Raw genomic sequence first — 14,902 nt, forward strand, 5'->3', positions numbered from 1 at the left:
AAGCTATAAAAACCTAAAATATTAACAAATCTATATCCAGAAGAGAAAAGAATATGAAGACAATCAGAATTTATTCCAGGAATACAGGGACGGATTAGCTTAAAGAAGAAATCTAATAAAATAAATAATACGTATCATTACATCAAAAGTTGAAGGAGAAAAAAATAATTTTATGAGAAGGTACAGAAAGATGACCCCAAGGTTTCTGGCCTGCTGGAGCCATTTATAGAAAGGGGGAAGACTGTAAAAAGAGGTCTGGTGGTGGAGGAAAAGGCAGTATGTAGTTGAGGTGGTTGTAAACCTTAGTCTATTCTTTGAAACTCTTCCCATCAAGAGGTGGAGACTAATTTCTTAATAGTCTTGAATAATCACCAAACTTAGTGATTCACTTCTAACAAGCCAAATGTGGCACATATAACACTGTGTGACTTTGGAGGCAATGTCGTAACAGATGCTGTAGCTTCCATCTGGCTACTCTCAGCATGCTTGTTCTTGGAACCCAGCCTCCGGAGGAATCCCAGGACACAACACGAGGCTACACACAGGTGAGGCTGACAGTCTCTGCAAGATGGCCCTGGCTGAAGCATCAACCATTACACATGCGAATAAGAAAGCCTGCAAAACGCCTCCAGCCCCAGTCACCATCAGATGACCATCACATGAGGCCCTGGGAGAGAACTGCATAACTGAGCCCAGTTCACGCCTCAAACCCTGGGACTGTATAATAATAAATGACTGCCATTTTACTCCAGCAAGCTTGAGCAGTAGCGATGGTAGCCACAACAAGGGACTGCAATTTCACTTTTAGTATCTTCTGTCATTCAAACAAGACATCAACAGGGATTTTCCCTCCTCAAGATTACCATCAAATAAATCTAGAGTAGCAAATTCATTGCACTTTACTCTGGAACTTGTAAAATATTGAAGAAAAGTTAGCCTGTAATACATTTTAACAAGCACCAATCCAGCTGTTAAATCATATAGCCAAAGACAAATAAACCTGATATAAATCAACATAAAACCTGAGCTATTAAAAACATTCCTAGCTGTTTCATACTAAAAGCCATACCTGAAGTTGTGGGTACTTCCACAGTAATGCTACTGTAAGGTGGAGGGGAGGACTCCGTCTGGGGTCCTGATGCTGGAGGAGCACTCTGCACCATCTGTGGTGCTGGGCCGGAAGCTGATGGTTGCTCTATGGCAGACGGTTCTGAATTATCCTCTTCATTGTGAAGCTAAGAGAACAAAGGAAAAAAGAAACATTAATGTGACTGATTTCTTTTTAATTCACACTGATTTTTACAGATCACTTCAGGCAAAGGATTACTTTTTAGCTATAAAGTAAAATAGCATTTAAAAAGATGAACACAATTTTTAAGAGACCTAATCAGTCAGTAATTTTAGAATTTTGATAGCTTCTTTACAAAAATGAAGTTCAAATTGTTAAGAATTTATAAAGAAAAACATTCATGATTGCAAAGATTCAAGTTCATTCAATCCCACAGTAAATACTGTCTACCATGTATCATTTACTGTGTATTACAAAGCAAAGTAAAACTCCTAATGATATAACTACTATGCTATCCCTACTATGCCAGTATCTAGAATAATTGGAAATGTAAACTAAATTAATGAAATGAAATAACCACATATAAACAAATTCCAAAATGTGAAATACTCTAAGGAGTTTTTCCCATGTACAAAAAGAATGACTTATAAAGCAAAATGAATCAACATTATATAAAATTCCAGAAAATGTTCTTCACCACAACAAATTTACTGAAAGATCAGTAAGTGCTAGGTAATATCTTTAATGATTTAACTCATTGAATCCTCACAACAAACCTACGAGATAGAGACTGTTATTGCCATCTGACAGTTTAAAGAAATGGGGGGGAAACCTGGAAGTATAAAGACTTCAAGTAACTTGCCAAACATCCCAACAACTAGGAAGGGTAAAGCCAGGAACCAAACCCAAATAGTGTGGCTACAGCCTTCTGACTTCATTTATAGTCATCTTCATTCACTAGGATTTGACAATAACTACACATAGGCAAACCAACCTGAGGTGAACCAAAAGCGTCAATACTCTAAAAATTAATCACTCATCAAAAAGGTTCTATAATTGATCCTTAAATATATTTGGGAAAGAGGTCTTATTGAAATATCTTAAGACACTTTTAAAACAACTTAGAATCTTGATTTGAAAAGAAACTACAGGCTTTCAACATTATTCAATTTTCATATCTTAATTTATTCCTATTGCTTTGAGAAATTCAATGTTAAAAATAATCCCTCAAAGAAATTCTATCTGTACATACACAAATCTGACTGTTGTGATGTAATGAAATGAGCATGCATTTTGGAGTTTTGAAAGAAAAGCATGCAAATTCTTCCTCTACCTTTTAGAGGGTTTGATAAACTTATCTTCCAGGTGCCTCAGCATCTCCACGTGTAAATTCTGAATGCTGCCAAAATCCTCGTAGAATTGTAAATAATATTTGGAAAGCATCTATCATAACGCCTAACACACAGAAGGCAGTTAATAAATACTAATTCCCCCTTCTTCCCTTCCATTTAATATACTTTAATTCACAAACTCTATCAGTCCAGTAAGTAGTCACTCACCTGCCTGTAAAGGATAAAATAGTATGTAAAGTAAAATAGGTCAATTTACTTCACTGCTGTTTGCATGTGTCTTGGTAAGTGATCACATTAGCAAAACAATTTTGTGAGTTAATAAATGTATTATAATTTTAATAAAACTGTCATAAACATACCTAAAATTATTTCTCAAGTTAATAAAACAACTTTTTCCATAACACCAAGGTTTATATAATAAAATCTACTCAGAGAAACTGAATTCTAAGGTCAAATAATCAATAAAGTAAACTTTGTATGAGTTTTAAATTTACTTGCAGCACTTTTTTTCTTTTATTTATTTATTTATTTAAACTTTTTTTATTAGTTTCAGGTGCACAAAACAATGTAATAGTTAGACATTTATCATTTATATCCCTCACACAGTGACAACCCCCCTCCCCCATCCACTACCCCTCTGACATCGCACACAGCCATTACATTTCCATTCTGACTAGCAGTACTTTGCCCCAGTGTCACAAAGCATTTCCCATGTTTCCCATTACAAGGTACCCAGGGGAATTCCTAATTGAATCATCTTTGATCATACTTTTAAGAGCAAAAATGTGAGATGAGCAACTTAAGGCAAACAAAAGTAAAGTACAGATAATACACTTAGCAACATCAATTAAACAATTCAGTAATAGTGAAGGTGTCAGACGGGAAACCACTTTTCCAATCTACTACTAATGCTGCAAATGTAGATGAAGTGTACTAAAGAAAAACGTCTTATGACAAAACAATTCTCCTCTCACAAGAAATATCCCTTACACATCAAGTACATAAATGTGTTCCCCATAATGACTTAACTTATTTTTAAAACCTTTCAAAATTTATTCGAGTAACTACAATAAAAATATAAACTGCAGACACTTTTACATATGATCTCAGAAATAAACCTCTGGTACTTCTAAAACTTGCCCTAATTTTATTTCAACTGCCCTGCCTAACTAACACCTCTAGTTTTGTTTTTACAAAATTATAATACACAGTGAACATTTGCTATATGTCAACAGTAAAACCCAGTAATCCAGTCAACAATCCCTACCCACTATAGCACAGAATTTACAATTTACTTTAAATGCAACATTATAATTTTGATATTTTTGGCGCCTCAATAAATTAACCTACGTTTGTCTTTTAACTAAATTCAGGCAAGCACTCAAATCAATATACATGTTTATCAAATAAGATAACACCATTTGTGGAAATTTTTTCTTTATCACTGTGTCATAATGGTTCTATGTTACTTTTTAAAATGATTACCTAAACAGCAAAAGCTAGGGGTGGGAGGGAATGGGGTGGTACCTACATACGAGTATAGAGCACCACATGAGTCCCTGGAAAAAACTCCTCCATGAAGAAAACCGAGCAATCAGAAAAACTGATCAAATAAAAAGCAAATAAAGAGAAAAGCAATGGGAAAAGACATGGTGGTTAGCACTGAATTCTTTTAAATACAGAACTAATGCTAAACATAGAGCAAAGTACTAAATAGCTACTGGCAATGAAAAGCAAACACTATATACCCTGAAAAAGTGAAAATACAAGCAACGTAAAAATCAGGCTCTGGGGAAAGAAGACATGAAACTATTAGGACCACTCACCTCATCTTTCACAGCAGGGTTTTAATCTCTAATATTTAGAATTAAAACATGCTTATCAATAGCCACCTATTTTAATATTTAAAACTTTTTAAATAAAATTAAATTAAAACATGCAGTTTTTTTTCAATTATTCCAATTTCTTACTGGTTTTTATAATCTTTATTTTAGTGAAATCCTACAAAACCTAATAGCTCTGTGGGGGAAAAAAAATCCTTTATTGAGAATTCAGCAATTTTTAAAGATATTTTCCTTGCTTTATGGTATTTAATTTAAATTAAATTTAAACAAATTCATATTTCATATTCTCATTTTTAAAAATAGCAAAAATAGCATTATCCCATTTTTAACCTTCTCCCTATTTATAAGCAAAAATGGAATGATGTTCAACAAATGTTAACAGAAATTATTCCTGGTGGGTAAGATTTGGATGCCTCAATTGCTTCTTTCTTTGTACTTATACTGCCTGTATTTTAAAAAATAAGTACATATCACTTTTTATAAAAATTAAAAAGGTCATCACAAAAAATGTACTTTAGCCTAGTAATTCTCATTTTAAGACTATAGCAAAAAAAAACTAATCAGATACTTAAGAATAGGATTTTTTTTCATGATTTCAAGCATTCTTTATTAGATTAGATTACAATTTAGTCATATACGAGATGGGATCACAAAATACAGTGGATGTTTAAAAAAAACATTACAGTAAAAGACACATTGTCATTAATCCCCCTAAAATTCTCTCCCTCACTTTGAACACACTTATCCCATCGTGTTTGCCACTTTCTGAAGCAGTTCTGGAAGTCCTCTTTCATGAGTATCTTTAGTTGTGCTGTCGTGGCTGCCTCGATATCCTGAATCATTTTGACTTTGGGGAAGAGCCAGAAGTCACTCGGTACCAGATCCAGTGAATAAGGTGGATGAGGACACACCATAATGTTTTTATTGACAGAAATTGCCGTACCAGAAGCAATGTGTTACGCAAAACATTGTCATGATGGAGGATGATTTAAGGCACACTTCTCTCACACCTTCTCTCAACCGTAGCTCATACCTGACTCACCTCACCGAACAAACTGAAACTTGTCACACACTGTTACTAAGGTTTGATGGGCCTCTTCCCTTATTGAAGATCCCTGCCTTTCTGTTGGATGGTACTCAGCGACAGCATTCACTGTTATTTCTTGATCACAATGGAAAGGCTCTGTGTCACACACAGCTCTGGTACAGCAATTTCTGTCAAATAAAAAGACCACGGTGTGTCCTCATTCACTTTATTCATGGACCTGGCACCGTGCAACTTCTGGCTCTTCCCCAAAGTCAAAATAACCATGAAAGACAAATGTTTTTTGAATCGATTCAGGACTTCGAGGCAGCCACGACAGCGCAACTAAAGACACGCACGAAAGAGGACTTCCAGAACTGCTTCAGAAAGTGGCAAGAATGATGGGATAAGTGTGTTCGAAGTGAGAGGGAGTATTTTGAGGGGGATTAATGGCAATGTGTCTTTTACTGTCATTTTTTAATTTAATTTAAACATCTAGCATATTTTTATTACACCCCATAAATGTCCTTTAATTTTATTTTTGTCTACAATTATTCTCGCACTCAGGAAGGACACACCTTTTTTTGTTTTGTTTTTTAATTTATTTTCAACCTAGGTGCTTGAATTTGGAATTCAGATAATAAGTATAATTGTTGTAGCCATGGTTATAACATTTGTTTTTCCTCCCTTTTTCATTTTTATTTTCCAATTACAGTTGACATTCAGTATTATTTTGTATTAATTGCAGGTGTACAGTATAGTAGTTAGACATTTGTATAATTTATGAAGTGATCCCCCTGATTAGTCTAGTACCCACCTGGCACTATAAAACAGGATTTATTTATAAAGCTGTTCATCATAATAATGGAAAACCAGAAACAATCTATTCATCCAAAATAGAATAAAAACACTGTAACAATACAATAGAACACCAGACATTTAAGGTGGTGTTTCGAAAGGATACTTAATGACCTAAGGAAATGCTCATGACACAGTGTTAAGGAAGTAACAAAATTGTGTGTGTGCATGTGTGTGTGTGTGTGTAAATTATATATTATTCCAACTTTAAATAAAACAATGTTAACAGTTTCAAAATGAGAACACACAAAATGGGTAGCATTAAAAGTTGTTTGTTATTTTCTCGGTGTGTTTTTTTTTTACTTTTCTATATTTTTTCCAAGTTCTCTGGAACAGAGATGAAAGCAAAAAAACATTTTTTGTGTGTGTTCTTAATGTAGGGCAGAAAGTGATACGTTAAAGAGATTTCCATCTGTGCTTAAAGGAATAAGTTTCTATAAGTTAAAAAATTGACATTTGTAAAATTTCTCAATGATACTGAAAAAACAAAAAATTACCAGACTCTACACCCATTCAATAACCTTTTATAACCATTATCTTTACAAGAAAAGAAAGTCAGGTACATAAACCCAGATATGATCATGTTTGCTATTTTCCATCAGCCAGATAACATTACTAACACATAAAGTAACACCAGCACATATCCATTTTAATGTGTGATGATTTTCTAATGAAACCCATTTTCACGGTTAAAATGATTCATAAAGGCTTTTTGTCTCCCACCTAACAAGAGTTTTATTCGTGGTGCCCTTTTGCCTTAATTGTCAATCATGTTATATATTCATCTACGTAACTTACAAAAGCATTGTTTTCACAGCAATACTGTTTTTCTCTGGACTCCAATTGTGAGGATGGCACACTGACATTGTGAGCAACAAGCCACCCATGTTCCAACTGCTTTACTCAACAACCTATCTGATAAAGGACTCTGCAAATTTTCCACAAACAACTCCACGAGAAAATACAATGCTCACTCAGCACCCAGCACAGCAGCAGTAAGCTACTGTGACAATAAATGTTGTGTTGGTCAGTTTTCTTTCACTGCAGCCCTATGTATAAGTATAAACTAAACTCTAGAAATAAGATACTTTCACAATATTTAAATGTTATTTGGTAGGAAAGTGCAAAAATGATAGGGACGTGTCACAAGGATATAGGAACAGATGGAAGAGGCTCCCACTGGTTAAATCTGGGATGATATGAACCTCAAAATAAATGCTGATCATGTAAGATTATAACCAACAGAATAAAACAAAAACCCATGAATTCATACTAACAAATAAATATATAAGTTGGAGGCAAGGGAAAGTTCTAAATAATAAATGTAGAACAAATGACAGAATTAGGAAATCACCAATTGACAACCACCATAGATATAACTCTCTTAGACAACAATAACCAATGAATTCTAAAACCAATGGGTGAACGTATAATTTCTTTAAGGACATTTGTGGACTATACTACAACATAACTGACATGAACCTTTCCTAAACATGTCATGAAAGACAGAAAAAAGATTAAAGAACTGTTCCAGATTAAAAGAGATTGGGACACAATAACAATAACTAAGCACAATATTTAATCATGAACTAGACCCTGATCATTTAAAAAAAAGGGGGGGGGATTACTTTTGCTATAAAAGGCATTAGTAAAGAAACTGGTAAAAATTTTTTATAGATTATAGTATTGTTTCGATGTTACTGATTTTGATCATTGCACTGCAGTTTGTTAAGAGAATGTCTTTGTTTTTAGGAAATACACACTGGAAAATATTTAGATGTAAAGGGATGGCATGTCTGCCATTTACTTTCAAATGTTTCAGAAAAAATATAATGTATGTATATACATATATATAAAGAGAATATCACAAAACAAATGTAATAAAATGTCAATATTTAAGGAAACTAGGTGAATGGTATATAGGAATTATTTGTACTATCTTTCCCACACTTTTCTATAAGTCTAAAATGATTTTAAAATAAAGTTAAAGAAAAAAACAAAATGCTATATATAGGTATGGAAATAGAAAAGTATATTGGATAAAAACAAATAGATTAACTGAAAACTCTACAATCCAACTTTTAATAATTTCCACTCTATTGCTAGAAGCCCTGTATGATCATTAAAAACCTCTACACTTTCAGGGACTTCACAAAATGATTTCTCCACATATAATCCAAATCCAGTTTTCCCTGGATGGCACTACAAGAATGTTATTATTCACACAAGTCCCCCCTACCTGGGAACAAGATGACAAGGAAAATGTTCTTGAATATCGCCAATACTATCCTAGATCAGGAGCCTCTCTTCGAGTTCACATTGTCTATACTCTGCCAGACCCTCTCTCATCCTGGTCTTATTAGTCTTTACAAGGGTCCGAATCATTCCCCAGTAAGACTTACAAGCCAGCTCCCTATCCCCTCTACCTTAAATCCCACTATAATACAAGGCAGCTAAACCAGCTCCACACCTCAGCTGTAAGACAGAAAGCAGCAGTCATAACAGCCAGAGTTGAGCAGTCCAGTAACGACATCAGTTCTCTCCTTCTCTGACCTGATCACCATCTAGAACTGCTTCTCCTAGAAAACATTAGATTTCTACATCTTCCTGGCTTTTACCTTTCTCACTCCCTTCCTTTCACAAAGTCTATTCTTTGGGCCTACATTTGCTGCCATCTGGTTACTTCCTATCCTATGGAGCCTGGACTATAAAGTGAAAAGCTTGCATGACACTCATCCTCCATTTCCCAGTTCCTGTATCTTCTGGCACATCGACGCCATTGAGACCCAATCTGGGGCAAGTCCGTCTACTATCTCCTGGTAGGAGGAAAACAGATCACATAACCTTGTAGACGGGTGCCAGTACAAATTTAGTTTCTAATTCCAGCAGGGCTGGCTGTGAGAACTAGTCAGCAGCATGGCAGGTGTTTCAGCTCCGCTACTCTCCTCTTCCCCCACTTCCAACCATGGAACTCTCAGTCAAACGTCTTTGCTTCCTACTTCACAGAGGAAAACAGGTTTTCAAGCAAAACTCCTTCCAACTTATCTCCGTTGCGTTATTAAATTTAGCATTATGGCATCCATCCTAATTTATATTCTTTGCTTCTAAATGCCAGACAACTGTACAGAGAAGATCCTGCCTCCCAAAGTATTATTTTTCCTCTAAATAATGTTTCTCCTTTTTTCCCCTAACTTCTCTCTCTATCCGCATATATATTCTATTCACGCCATACTGAAAAAAGAAAAAACCTTCACCCAGCTAAAATTAAAATTCTTTTCTCATGCTTTTTGAACTATTTCCACCTCTCCTTTCTTTTCTTCAGTGACAAACATCTTAAAAGAAAAAAAAAAGATATCTACCCTCATTCTGCACGCTTCTAATGCTCATTTCAACTCCCTAGTCCATTACCATTTGGCTTTCACTCAAATAACTCTTACTAAGAACACTGACCTCCTAATTGTTAAACCCATAAACCGTTTTTCAGTCCTCACCCTACCAAATATCTTTAATATATTCAACACAGTTCAGTGTATTCTGTTTTTTTCTTTAGCTTCCAGGGAACTATTCCTTTCCGGTTTTCCTCCTATTTTTAACTATTCATTCTTGTTTCTTTCGTAGGGGTCCTGATTTTCCTCTGCCAACTTTAAAGTCTTAGCTAAAACTGAATCCCTCTAACACACAGACTAAACGGTAGCTGAACGGTGTGTAATTGGTTTGATTTACTTTCACTTGCAAAGGCATAAGGCAACTAACCCCATGTAATACTGTTAAAGTTACTATTACAAGCATTCATTTGTCCTTTTAAAAATTAGTATGGTGTCCTGTCTTGTTTGATTTCACATTCTTTTAGATGAGTAGGTAGTTGCTACAAGAATAAACTAGAAAAGAAGATAATTTGATGCCAGAAGATCTATGTTTAAAATATAGATCTACCACCTCCTAGCTGCATAACCTTGATTGGGTCTTTGAGCCTCATCTTCTTTCTGTGATCCATTAATTTATTCAGTCAGTCGGTTATCAATCAGTGACTCAACCAACTTTACTAAATGACTAACATGTTCCAGGTACTATATTGGGTACAGGAAATAGGTACAAATCTCAACCCAGCAATCCCTGGAACTTCTAGCGTCTAACAACTAGGAGCTCTGAGGCAACGCCATAATACACTATGACTAGGGCTGCAACTCGGGGAATAAAAGAAAAAACCAGGAGCTAAGACTAGCAAGGAACACCAACTTTCTTCAGATAAAATGTTGTTCTTTCCGCAGTAAACACAGAGACACTAAGAATAGAATCCTCAGCAAAATTAAATACAGTAAAATCAATTACTAAGGCATGTTGTTGATAGTTCGTCCAGGAAGCATTAGCAAATGTCAAGATACCACTGCAGGCAATAGTTAAAGGGCTCATCCATCAAAGGGTTATATGCCAAAGCAAACCCTCCAAAGTTGGCTAATACATCTAAATACATAATCTGAGTAATTTCATAATATCAGAAGCCAAATACTGTCCTTCTCTTCACCTCTCTCTCTCTCTCTCTCTCTCTCTCTCTCTCTCTCTCTCTCTCTCTCTCTCTAAAAGTTAGCAACCATGTGCCCTTATACTGATTCACCCTGTATATTTCTTTATTCCTAGATAAATAATACTTATTCTCATATTACAATGATCACTGTAATGCCACATTTCTAAAGGCACTAGTCAACACAAAAATAATGTAACCGCAAGGTTTTCAACAGAATTTGACATGACTGGCATTTTCTAATAAAAATTTACACACGTGAATTCCATTACTGCATTGATTTGAACTAGAACATGCATAAGACAAAACACGTCATAACTTGTGCCTTTGAAAAAACCAGGGCAAAAGTGCTATCCAGAGAAGCTGTGAGTAGGTTGTTCTCTGTGGTACTCAAATTCCAACTGTCAGCACACACACTAAAACAAATTTACCAAATAGTTTTGGAGGGGGTTAAAAAACCCTAGTAATCTAAAATTTTTACTTTACATTTTGCTTTAAAGAGAAACTTTTTGTTAGCATTAACTAAAACACTGATAAAGACAGACTTGAAAGTATTTCATTATACAGTAATTTTGTTTTTTACAAGTTCAATGAAAAGTACTATATAAAAACATATTATGTACAGATAAATGAAATAACAAAGTACTAGCGCAGGTACTGCGTTTCCCCGAAAATAAGACCTAGCCGGACAATCAGCTCTAATACATCTTTTGGAGCAAAAATTAATATAAGACCCGGTCTTATTTTACTATAAGATCGGGTCTTATATTAATTTTTGCTCCAAAAGACGCATTAGACCTGATTATCCGGCTAGGTCTTATTTTCGGGGAAACAGGATATATCTGAGCCTATTCAATCACCATCAATGGGCTAAGAATAAAAAGAATACTGGTTAAGTGGAGTACACAGGCGCTGGAATACACTTTTCTAGATTCAAACCTAGGCTCCAGCACTTACTAACTCTGTGAATTGCCTGAGCCTCAATTTTATCATCTATAAAGTGGGGTCTATTTTCTCGTATGGTTTTTGTAAAGACTACAAAAATTAACACCTGTATGTACTCAGAATAATGCCTGACATAGTAAATGCCCAATAAATGTTAGGGTTTTTTTAAGCACTATATATACTATATATAATCTACTTTAGTCCTTGTAACAATCCTCTAAGGTGAGTAGGATGGAATAAATTTCAAATAATTGAACTGTCACACTAGTAGGGACAAAGAAAGATTCAAATTCAGGTTTTAATGTCACTAAATCCAGGCTCTTTCTATTTCAAAATGCCTCCAATAAAAGTTTACAGGTAGTAATCTACCATGCCACAAGATTACCTGTAGAAATTCTTTTAACGCTGATGTGAGTACACTCAGCCACTACATACACATCTTAGAATCTACCCATCTACTTCTCTTCAATGCTACTACTCTAACCCAAGCCACCATTATTCCTTACCTGAACTATTGCCATAGCTTCCTAACTAAGCTGCAGACACTGACATTTGTGAGGCCCAGAATGAAAAGATTGGCTCACCAGGAGATGATACAACACTGAAGTCCACCAATCAACAAGTCAAAAATACACAAGCACAACTCACAGACTATAAATAGGCAGAGAAGGAACACCCATATTTAAAAAAAACCTCCAACGTGAAAGAAAAACAAAACAAAAATATTAGGAGGAAAGTTAATGCAGGAAGTAGAAATACAAAAAACTCAAAAATCTACAGTTGACTCAAATTCCAGTATGACAGTGTAGGCCTCTATAGTCCAACCCTCCCACTGACAGCAACTATAAACTTGGAACAAAATACAAACAAAACAACTACCTGAGCATTCTGAACTAAAGAAAACCAGGAAGTAAAGGAAAGTTAAAACATGGAGAAGCAACCTGCACAAATGAGAGTCCCCTCCCCCCCTTCCTTTCTTCTTTTTGCAGTTTTTTTTCTGAGGCAGAGAACCATCGTTGTGGAGAGGCATTGGGGCTTACTTAGGCTGTTGAAACCCCAATAGAAACTGCTATTTCGAGCCAGGGTAAGCATGGAATGGAGCCCAGGCAGAGCAGAAAGTGAGGGAAATCACTTCCCTCGAACCATTCATGTATAGGACTGACCCAAAACACATTAGCAAAGGCCTAAGAAGTTAAGCGTAGATGTGCGTCACTGAACAGCGTGAGACGGTGCTTACAATCTAAAGCTCAGGTGACTGCCTCTAAAAAAGAATATCTATGTTCTCCAGAGGACCATAGCAAAACCTTCATAATATCCAGGAAAATATCCAAAATTACTAGAAATCCAAAAACTGGTGAATGTGTATCATTCTGTAGAGAAAAGGCAATCAAGAGATGCCAACTCCAATATGACTCAGATATACAGTCACCAAACAAGGATTTGAAAGCAGCTATTATAACTTTTCCAGGAAATAAAGCAAAATTACGTTAAAATCAATAAAATGACAGGGAGTCTGAGCAGGGAACAGAAAAAAATGAACCAAGTAGAAATTTTGCTATGAAAAAATAAAATATGTGATAAGAGCATTGATTAGCAGCCGATCTGCACTTTAGGAAATGGTAAAGGAAGTTCATTAGGATGAAAAAAATGTCACAGTAAAGAGAAACTTGTTCTTTCAGAATTGAAGACAGAGCATAGGGAATGATAAATGTCTAAGTACACAGAAAATTTTTTTTTTCTCTTAAGTTTTTAAAAATGTGTTACTATTTAAAACAAAAATTGTAACATTGTTGGAGTTTTCAATGAATGTAATACATATGGTACCTGTAACATCAAGGTACCATATGTACCTGTAACATCAAGGTTGGCAGGGGTAGAGAGTACACAGACCTGTATGGTTACAAAGTTCTACATTTTACATGAAGTGGTAAGACATTAGTGTTAAATATATATACCTAACTTTCACTGTTTATTGTCATCTTAGAGCAAGCAATAATTATGTAAAAAGAGATAGCTAAAAAAAGGCAACAGAAATACTGAAAGGGACACTAAAATACTTTTTTAAATCAAACAATTCAAAAGACAGCAGAAAAAGGTGAATAGAGAAAAACAAAAGAAAAATAATACAATAGAAGTAAACCAACCATATCAATACTTACATTAACTACAAATACGCTAATAAAAAGGCAGAGCTATCAGAGTGAATAAAGAAGCAAGACCCAACTATACGCTACCAAGAAAAGACTTGGATCAGACAGGATGAAAGTAAACAGATAGGAAAAGATATGCCAGGTAAAAAGTAAGGCTGGAATGGCCAGAATATTAAATAAAACGGACTTGCAGACAAAGAGCACAATCAGCGATAAAGAGGGGGCACTTCATAATAGCCTTAAAATATAGGAAGAAATTGAGATAATTAAAGGGAGATAGGTAACTCCCACAATCATAGCAGATTTTAACCCCCCTTACTCCTCAACTATTAATAATAGACTAACACAAAAACAAAAATCAGTAAAGAAACAGAAGATTAGAACAGTATTATAAACCAACTTGATCTGAGATTTATACAACACCACATCCAAGAATGGAAGAGTATACATTTAAAGTGCATATAATATATCACCTAGATAAATATACTGGGCCATAAAGCAAGTCTCAATAAACTTAAAAGGAGTGAGATTACAGTGAGTATAGTCTCTTACTACAAAATTACTAAATTTGAAATTTAAAAAAAAGATTACCTAAGAAAATCGCAAATAAATAGAAATTTAACACACTTCTAAATAATGTATGGTTCAAAGGAGAAATCAAGAGAAACTGGAAAGCATCTATACTAAATAATGAAAATGCAACATGTCACAATCTGCAGGACATAGCAAAAACACTGATAGATGGATGCTTATATTAAGGGAAAATGGTTAACATTAAGAAAAAAAAAGTAAAGTCTAAAACCAATGACCAACATTTCCACCATTAGAAATTAGAAAATAAAAAGTAAACCACAAAAAAGGAAGGAAACAGTAAATAATGAGGTAAAAGCAGAAATCAGTAAAAGAGAACACAGAGACATTTAACAAAGCCAAAAGCTGTTTCTTTAAAAAGATAACAAAATTAACAAAAGTCTCAGCCAGACTATTCAAGGAAAAAAAAAAGAAAGCAAATGCGTAATGTCAGCAATGAAAAAGGGGTTCTCACCACAGACTACAAATATTAAAGTGCTAACAAGGGATTATGAATTTGATGGCAACAAATTCAATACTTTATTTATTTAGTTATTACCTCCAGGCATCT

The 14,902-nt window shown here is 34.8% G+C and overlaps 1 protein-coding gene across 1 annotated transcript in view; it reads right to left on the reverse strand.

Moving 5' to 3' along the window:
- Window positions 1-14,902, reverse strand: part of NDFIP2 (Nedd4 family interacting protein 2) — a 56,388-nt gene that overhangs the window by 29,427 nt on the left and 12,059 nt on the right. The window contains exon 2 of the mRNA XM_019742579.3: window positions 1,070-1,235. Within this exon, the coding sequence (XP_019598138.2) occupies window positions 1,070-1,235 (166 nt within the window). The remainder of the gene's footprint in view (window positions 1-1,069; window positions 1,236-14,902) is intronic.

The sequence above is a fragment of the Rhinolophus sinicus genome, chromosome 16 (genome assembly GCF_057876585.1).
Source record: "Rhinolophus sinicus isolate RSI-liver-muscle chromosome 16, RSI-T2T, whole genome shotgun sequence".
NCBI classification, from domain to species: domain Eukaryota; kingdom Metazoa; phylum Chordata; class Mammalia; order Chiroptera; family Rhinolophidae; genus Rhinolophus; species Rhinolophus sinicus.